The 9,445-nt window shown below is 44.8% G+C and overlaps 1 protein-coding gene across 1 annotated transcript; it reads right to left on the bottom strand.

The window, feature by feature from the left end:
* Positions 1-4,727: 4,727 nt before the first annotated feature.
* Positions 4,728-8,385, bottom strand: LOC127781644 (zinc finger protein WIP2-like). Its single transcript, XM_052308645.1, has 2 exons — positions 7,293-8,385; positions 4,728-5,573 (listed from the first exon to the last, which is right to left on the bottom strand). Exons 1-2 carry the CDS (start codon positions 8,151-8,153, stop codon positions 5,109-5,111), a joined length of 1,326 nt encoding a protein of 441 aa, XP_052164605.1. The 5' UTR covers positions 8,154-8,385; the 3' UTR covers positions 4,728-5,108.
* Between the last annotated feature and the right edge of the window lie 1,060 nt (positions 8,386-9,445).

Here is a 9,445-nt window from a genome sequence, read left to right as displayed (position 1 = left end):
GGTCATCCGGTTGCTACATAACATCCGTGAATTTTATGGCCGAACATTTGTAGTAGCTATTGATGGACAAAATCCACAATTCCCTGTTCTCCATTTCTATTGTTTGTTATTAGAATTTAGAAGGTACTAAGCAGGTGATGATGGGCCTACTTTCGAAGGCATTCCATTTTGCGCTTTATATGCTGAAGACACACGATACAATGAAAAATGATCTTAAAGTATGATGGTCCAAAATCCATATTGTGGCAAAAACAGTATAAAAATAAGTAAATTAATTTGAAAAGTTAAGAATTAATATGGCCACGGCTTATAATTAAGACATAACTCAAAGATATATTGTATACTTCCTCTAGTCATTAATATTTGATGTCGATCGGGTAACACCTACTCCCTCCGTTAAAAAAACTCAACTTCTAGAGTTTGAATTTTGTTCCAAAACAACCAACTTTTACCCTTCTACCTACCCTTAGTACGTAAAACGAGAAATTTTATTGCTTCAATACCCTTTACCTACATATCACTCTTACTATTTTTTTTAATGATTAAGGGTATTTTAGTCATTTTAGTTTCACCTAGGGATGCTAGGAATGGACTGTTTCTGGGAGGGAGGAAGTAACTAGTAGGAATAAAATCCGGTTGACATCAAATTAAATAATCAAATATTAGTGACCGGTACGACGCTGAGGTAACGGTAACTCTCATGCAAGATTGTAAAAAGAACCGTATATCTATCTTCTTTTGGAACCTCACCTGACTGAAAAGCTACTCCTTCCGCGCTTTGCAAATGCATGCAGCCGTCACTATATATGACTACACATATATATATACACCACACACATAACCTTTAATTTATTAACTTCTCAAAAAGCTCTCGACGTTCGGTGGATTTTTTTTTCTGACAAAAACAAAAGAGCACTTATCGTACCCATCAGCACACTGTCCATACCCACCCTTTTCTTTCTATCCAAACGTGAGAAAAAGTGCATTATTTGATACGTACATCTCATGGTATGTATGGTGTTCCATCCATCAAACTTTGGCTGCAGTACACACTTTGGTCGGCCATCCCTCCGATCTCTCAAGTGCGCCCAAAAAGTAGATTTCCTCGTAAAAAGAGAAGGGGAAAGATGGCTAGCATCGATCCATCCTTGTTTTGTTTTCTTTGTTTCTACCTGCAGGAGCTAGGTCAATGCTCCAGTGCTGCACATATCCAATCAACTTAGTTTTTTTATTAAAAAAACAAATCAACTTAGCTTAAGGCCGGCTCCTTTCCAATTGACCACACGAAATTTATAGGAATCAATTTAATTTCTGTACAAATTCTCTAAAAGTCCTTTGTTGCAAAGTAGGCCTACACTAGTACATAAATAATTTCTCCAAACGGCCAAAACAAATTTTCGCAAACAGGCCTCTGGCCTATCTACACCTAGGTTTCTGTGAATTAAAATCGCTAAATTTCCATGCGGTTAGTGCAACCGCATGCGTAAACGTGATTTTCGCATGCGGTCACATTTACCGACCGCACACGAAAATAGTTTCAGTTAAAAGAAATCCAGAAAATCAAAATCACCCGAAACCCTAGCTGCTACCGCCGTGGTCGTCAGAGCAGCTGCCACTGCCGTCGTCGTCAGAGCAGCCGTCAACACTAGTCGTCATCGTTGCGCTGCCACTACCCACCGCAGTCGCTCCTGAGAGCTAGGGGCGGAGGCATAGTATATTAGAGGAGTGTCTAGGAACCCGGCCAAGAAAAAAATTTAGCTATACCTCACCTATTTTCATCATGTGTACACCCCCCTCAATACAAACATAGACACCCGAATCAGTTTAAAATCGATCTAAAATAGAGTAAATTAAGCAAGTGCCACCCCTCTGTTTCGTTCTAGCTCCGCCCCTGCCTAGAGCGGGGACGGCGGATCCACGCGCCACCATCGCTTCCTAGGGTGGGGACAGTGGATCACCCGTTCCCATCGCTTGTCGCCCGTCGCTCCCGAGGATGGGGACGGCGGATCCGTTCGCCACCGCCACTCACGCGGGCGGGGACGGTGGATCCGCTCGCTCCCACCACTGACGCCACTGCTCCTAAGGGTGAGGGTGGCGGATCTGCCCGCCGGCCGCTCGCTCCTTCTGCCGCCACTCCCGAGGGGGTGGGGGGGGTGGGGAGGGGTGGTGGGACAGATCCGCGCGCCGTCGTCTCTATCGTGAGGGTGGGCTTGGCGGATCCGCCCACCAGCCACCTTCTCAGGGTGGTGAATCCGCCCGCAGCCGTTGCTCCCGAGGAAAGGGGCGGCGGATCCGCCCGCTCCTGTCGCAGCTTGCCGTAGAAGAGGGGGAAGAGGGGAGAGGGGAGAGGGGGGGAGGGAAGGAGAAGAGATGTGGATAGGGGAGAGGGAGAGGAGTTAGCCTGGAGGAGTGAGAGAGGAGAAAATGGTGTGGTGTAGAGAAAGAAGGGGAGTTCAAAAAATGTTGTGGTAAAAAGTGTGAGGGTCCATGTGCTCTGTATGTAGCCCGCATACGAAAATCTATTTTCGCATGCTGTTTTCGCATGTGAAAATAGACTCATTTTTGCATGCGGATGTGTTAAGAGGTTCGCGTGCGAATTTTTGCATGTGAGCCTCTTAAGGAGCTGTATGCGAAAATACTGGTCGATTTTTGCTGGTGTGACCAGTTATTATCCGTCTATACAAACTATAGGGGTCCTCGTACAGAAAAATTATTTCTGTAGTAGTGCTAGAAGAAGATGCATGCAACTGCTCTATGCTTTTGTGCTGGACCTGTCCCTTACTATAAAAAACAATTTTCCCAAACGGCTAAAATGCATTTTCACATGCTGGTATAGCAATCGTATAACCCTAGGTGTATGTAAAAATAGGGATTTTTCTAGGCGGGCAACACAACTGCACGCACAAAAAATGGATTTTCGCATGCGGCATGTTATGCCGCCTGACTTCAAAAAGAATTCTTGCACAATAAAAAAAAAATCAAAAACAGAAAAATCGTAAAAGCCCAAGCTCGAGAGCGGCCGTCTGCTGTCGCTGGACCCACTGTCACTGACCTCCCAACCGTCGGATTCACACCTGCCGAGGCCCACCGCCGCATTCATTGTCGCAGCTCCCACCAGATCGGCGCGCGAGGGTGGGGGATATGACACTGGATCTGTTGCGTTGAGCCCCACCGCCGCAGCGGGCATCGAGCGGTCAAGCCCTACCACTACCAACCCTTGTGAGGGAGTGAGGGAGGAGTACTGGGAGAGGATGTGGTTGAGACTTATCCACTCTATGGTTAGTAGAGGAGGATACATATCCAGACTAGCTTGCTGGATAAGTTTTTCACGGCTGGTGCTCTTTAGCAGTCGTCTGTGAAAATTGATTTCCGTAAGTAGTCGCTTAAGACATTCGTATGTGAAAATAGTTTTATTTTCACATGTAGACGTGTTAAGCGACCACTTACGAAAATCAATTTTTGCAGACGGACATATACCACAAGAGCTTTCTTACTATTATTACAAAAGGATTTTTATTGCCCCATCTGAAAAAAAATAAAACACTGGTGTCTGCAAAAATTGTTTTATAGTAGTGCCAACAAGAGTATATTTTGGTTGTTTTTACCCTAGACGATTCACATACATATATATAGATCCATGAGCGTCACTTTTAACATGCATTTAGACGATATATGGAGATTATTGATAAATATATGATCTCACTAAAATTTTGCATGCTAAAATAAAGTGTATGCGAGTATGTGTATACGTATGTTATGCATATCAGGATTCATCTTAGGCCCCCTTCAAACAAATGATTTGTGATGTGGCGGAGCCATCTCCTGGATAGGTCGAGCAGTTGCCAGGGCTCCGTCGCCATCTCCTATCTATAGTTGTCAACCCCTATAAAAATTAGTCAATCATTGAAAAACGCTATTAGTGTCGTTCGGGCTTGACGATGTCGTTGGATCCGCCATTGGATTTGTGGAATAATTTTGTAGGATTCAAATAATCCAATAGAAAATTTTCCTATATTGTCCTTTAAAACAAAGGATTGGAGCTTCCCATATCCTATGAAATTACTAAGAAATAGCTTATTTTGGAAAAAAAAAAGTTAACAGGAGCTCTAGCACCTCTTGCAAATTTTCCTTTGAGTTCATCTCTTATTCAATTCATACGTTTTTTCTATAGTTTAATCAAATGATCATTCCATTGCTGTATTCTCCGTGTTTTGCAATTCTCTTTTTTGGATTTGCATTGCCAACAAAGTCATGTATTTTATTTCTATTCATCCGTTTTCTTAATCGTGAGTTTTAAAGTGGCCGTTAAAGTTGGAGCAATATCGTGTCGACGAATTATTACTAGCTTAGCTTGGGAAGCGTTTAGGTCGGCCCGTATATGTGCAGTGTATGCTTGCACATAAGGGGATACGTACGTCGATAAATAGTGGTAGAAACTTGACTGGAGCTCGCATACAACAAAACGGGTGAAAGTTTTTCAACATGTAGAACTGACATTAATGATGTACCGCATGCATGCATGCCAATGGTGGCGGCAATCGATCGTCATCCTCCGAATTACCAATAAATGTCAACACTGTATATATGCAGCGCTAGATCGATCGTCGTTATACATGTACAGTTGCGAACACGATAGACACAATTGATAATCGATCGGTAGTCCTAACTGGAGTAATTAACAAGGGCTGGAGCTAGATTTAATTTACGTACTGCTTCATGACCTGAAACTGAAGAAAACACCGGTTGATCTTGTTCCACCATGGGTTAACATAGCAGAACGGCATGATTACATCAAAATCATCACCAACACGTAATTAATAAGTTGATCATCATACATATGATCGATCGGTGCTATATAATCATGCTAATAAACAACCAGCCAGCTGCTAGCTGCTATATTGATCAAGAAAAACTAAGAGCACGAGATCACACCTTACATTTTCCCATAACCCTAATTAACGTAGCAAACAAAAACAAAAACAGCAACATCAACTAATAAGTGATAGTAGTATCACTAATAGATCGATAGGGTGATCATGAACTCTAGCTACGAACCTGGACAGGATTGAACTTTTTTTTGGATAGAGGGGGTATATGTATGCTAGTAGCTAGCGCGGCGGCGGCTGCAGGGAGGAGGCAGCCATGGAGGACGAAGGTCTGACGACGGCGTCGGCGTCGGAGACGGCGCCGTCGTCGTCGTCGGCGTCGAGGGCGGTGTGGGCGTGGCCGAAGGCGCGGGCGTGGTCCTTGAGGGAGCGCTTGTGCTTGAACTCGGAGCCGCAGAGGCAGTACCAGAGCTTGCCGCAGTTCTTCTCGTGGGTGCGCCAGTCGCCCTTGACGGCGAAGGCCTTGCCGCACTTGCGGCAGAGGAAGGGCTTGAGGCCGTGCTTGCGCTTGTAGTGCGTCTGCAGCGTGCGGAAGTCCTTGAGCGGCCGCGCCCGCGGGTGGTCGATGTTGTTCCGGCACCCCGCCGCGCAGCAGTAGCACGGCAGCCGCAGCATCGCCGTCGGCTGCACCCCGCGCAGCGACTCCGGCCCCTTCCTGTACTGCGACCCATGCCCCCACATATGCATCTGCATCCATGCATTTTTTTTCAACAAGTTTCATTAATTTCCATCTCGTTTTTTTTTCTGATCGACATCAAAATGTATATATTCACCAAATCAATACTCCCTCTGTTCCATAATATAAGGGATTTTTGGGTGGATTTGACATATTGATCTAGTAAAATAAATCTAGGCGGTCCATCTGTCCAGATTTATTATAATGTGTCACATCTATCCAAAATCCCTTTATATTATAGGACAGAGGGAGTAGTATATACAATGTAATAAAAACAAATTCAGAAGTTTTTTTTTATAAAGCTTCATGCATATATATGGGATGTCGATCGTCCTCTCCAGGTATGAGAACACACTTAATTAGATCCCTAGCGATCGTATCATCGCATGCTCAATGTTTCTTAATTTATCTAAAATCATATGCTGATGAGCATTCATTTCAAATGCATCACCTTTTTGTTTATGTTCGTTTTGTTTCAGGAAATTTAGCACCATTATTTCACATTTACTCCTACTAGTATAAACAAAAGGAACAAAAAGGAGGTGATGTATTTCAAATGAATGTTCATCAGCATATGATTCGAGTAAGTATATTGCAGGTATTTAATGCACCACTGCAGCTATAGTTGCTTTGCTAGCAATATTCAGCTGCGGCAAACCAGAGAGAACTACTCGAACTGAAGCTGCTGCATGCATATGTCAATTAGTGCAGCTGCTGCTAGCTAGTGTGTGATCTTTTGAAAGTGAGGGCTCTACTACTCCAGGCAGCTATGCCCCCTTTGCTAGCTTGGCTTGTGTGTTTGTTGTGTTCAATGTGTTGGTGTTGTTCCTTTAAAGAGTGCAGCCAGAGTGGCACTATGTTGGCTGCATGCCTACAGGAAGCACACTGCAGATCTCTCTTGCAGTTCTTGGGAGATGTGTTCAGCAGCAGCAGCTCCATAATCTTATGCTTTCCAAACCATGAAAGCCTGTCCTGAAACAACCCATGCATATATCTACCCAAATCTTATTTGAGCCCTGAGTCCCGAGTGATCAGGATTCAGGACTACTAGGTGCATGATAGCAAAGTGTAGTACTAGTACTAGTACAAGTAGAAACTACACCTCCAGAAAGGAGTATATGTAATCTGATGAGATCAGTGGAAGTGTACTAAGACAGTGAGAGAAGCAAAGATAAAATCTTCACTGGGATCTCCACTGCAGCTTGGCCACTCATATGCATCTCCAAAAGCCAAACAACTCAAGGAGAGAAAAGCATAAAGATTGCATGCATGGTAAGCTCTAGCTCTACCTCTAGCTATAGCTGCTCCTGGCATGCCAGTCTAGTTCAATCACACAAAAGGCAGACACCACTACTGTTGCATGCTCCTGTGAGCTCAAGTCTATTTCATGGCATGCATCTGCTCTCCAAAGCTAGCAGCTTGCTACCCACCTCCTCTCTACTTTAATTGCAATCAACAAAATCATGACCAACCAATCCTTGCAAAGTTATCACAATCATATTGTGTGTCCAAGAACAAGAATTAAGATCAATTATTCAGATGAGATGTTTCTAGCTAGTAGTACTAGCTATAATAAGAATGTGATTAAGATGATTATTAGCTCTGACCTGCAAAGTTATCACAATCATACTGTGTGTCCAAGAACAAGAATTAAACAGCAATATAAGATCAATCATATATTCAAATGAGTAGCTAATAAGAATGTAATTAAGATGATTATTAGCTCTGACCTGCATGTTGTTGTATCTGTTGAAGGTTTTGAAGCAGACAGGGCAGGAGAACTGGGTTGGGCCGATGAGGATCTGCGATGGCGTCGGAATCCAGTACTGCCCTTTGTTCAGCTTCCCGATCGGCGTCGACGAGAACCCTAGCGGCACCACCTCGTCGTCGCCGCCGCTGCCGCCGCCGTCCACCTTGCAGTCCTCCTCCTCCTCCTCGTGTTCGATGCCGGCGCCGGTGAGCCCGGAGAGGAGATCGGCCTCCGTGCCGCCGGCAGGCAGGCCGATGCGCAGGGCGACCGCGGCGTCGATGTCCGCCGTTGTCCCGGCGACCTCCACGTCCATCGGGTCGCCGCCGTCGTTGTCGTCGCCGCAGCAGGTGGGAATGCAGTTGAGGTCGGCGAAGAGCGGCGCGCGCGCGGCGGCGGCGGCGGGGGTGGCCGTCGACCCGGCCGCCGCCCCCTCCTGATCCTGCAGGTGGTGGTAGCAGCAGTCGCCGTCGTCGTCGTCGTCGGAGTCCGAGTCAGCCGCTGCGTCGACGACGCCGCCGCGGCGCGCCGGCGTGGGCGACAGGGACAGCAGCGGCAGCGCTTCCCGCAGCGGCGGCGACGGCGGCGCCTGATGCTGCTGGTGCACCGGCGGCGGGTGGAAGAATGCGGCCGGCGGGTACTGATGATGATGATGATGCGCGCCGACGCCGACGCCGACGCCACCGGCGGTAGGATACAGGGCAGCGTAAGGCGGCGGCAGCGGCGGAGGGAGGTGAGCGGCGGCGGCGGCGGCGGCGGCGGCGGGCGCGGTGGGGAAGGAGCTAGCCGAGGTGCAGTAGTAGTAGTAAGGGTTCTTGAAGAAGCTAGTGTAGGGGTCTTCCATGAGGAAGCTTGGCTCTAGCTGCTTCACTTCACTTCTCAAGCTGATCTCTACTGCTGCTGCTGCTGCTGCTGCTGCTACAGTTTCTACTGCTGCTTCTGCAGCTGCTCTTGCTTGCTTGCTGCTTTTGCTTCTGTTCTTGGCTAGCTACTACTACTGCTGCTTGCTGGATTGGGAGTGAGCTGCCATGGTTGGCAAGGGGTAGTTATAGTGAGAGATGGAGGTAGGGCAGGGAGAGAGATAGAGAGAGAAGGCCAAGAGGGGAAAAATATGTGGAAGAGTGGGGGAAACTGTTTTAACAACTCGACGTCCACCCGTTTATTGCATGTCATCTAAATGGTTATAAAAAAAATTAAAAAAATATGAACAAGATAGATCAATATGCAATATATCAATCCACAAACATGCAAGTTAAAATTTAACTTCTACAAGTTGTAACAAAAATAATAAACAAAACTCAAATTCCTATATGTATATTTATAATTAAATTTGTTATTTTTGTTACAGCCTGTAGAAGTTGAATTTGAAATTGCATGTTTGTGAAGTGTTATATTACACATTGATCTATCTTGTCAATTTTTTTGAAAATTTTTCGTAACCATTTAGTTGGCATGTAATAAAGGGTTGGACGTCCACTCGAGTTATTAGAATCCGTCTCCGGAAGAGTGGTAGTATTGTTCTTCTGACGGTTGCACTCTGCTAAGGGGAATCCTAAGCTTTACCAGATGAGATGTTGTTGTATGGAGAGTATTATGTGCAGGCTGATGACCACACCATATGGGGCTCCATCTTCATCATGAGACCAGATATATCATATAGTACATGCAATGCAAACCTTACACTTTACTGAAATTTTACGGCAATTGAGAAAGTGTTTGGAGGTATGAAGTATATATCTGGAGATACCAAGTTTTATATAAAAATATAATATTTTACTTATTCTCAAGGACGGTAAAAGTATACTTTACTTTACTTTCTCAAGGATATTAAAATTATCCTATAAGTAAAGTTACTTTATCTGATACAATTAAAAAATACACGTCGTTTTATTTTGGCATCGGCGCTAGTTATGTTCCAAATAAATATAGCTTCAATATATCCATTTTTCTATTGTAAGTTATAAATAACACAATTATATGTCTAATATTATGGGAATATTTTAGAGATGAACCTAGCCATATATAAGTAATTTCATGTATCCTTTCTGAGAACTAATATCTAGAGTAATTTAACAAAACTATGTATATTTGCTTTCATTAAACTGTTAAAAAAACTTATATTCAAGTCGATTTATT

This window comes from Oryza glaberrima, chromosome 8, assembly GCF_000147395.1.
Source record: "Oryza glaberrima chromosome 8, OglaRS2, whole genome shotgun sequence".
Taxonomy (NCBI): domain Eukaryota; kingdom Viridiplantae; phylum Streptophyta; class Magnoliopsida; order Poales; family Poaceae; genus Oryza; species Oryza glaberrima.
This window is presented reverse-complemented; position numbering and strand designations above follow the sequence as displayed.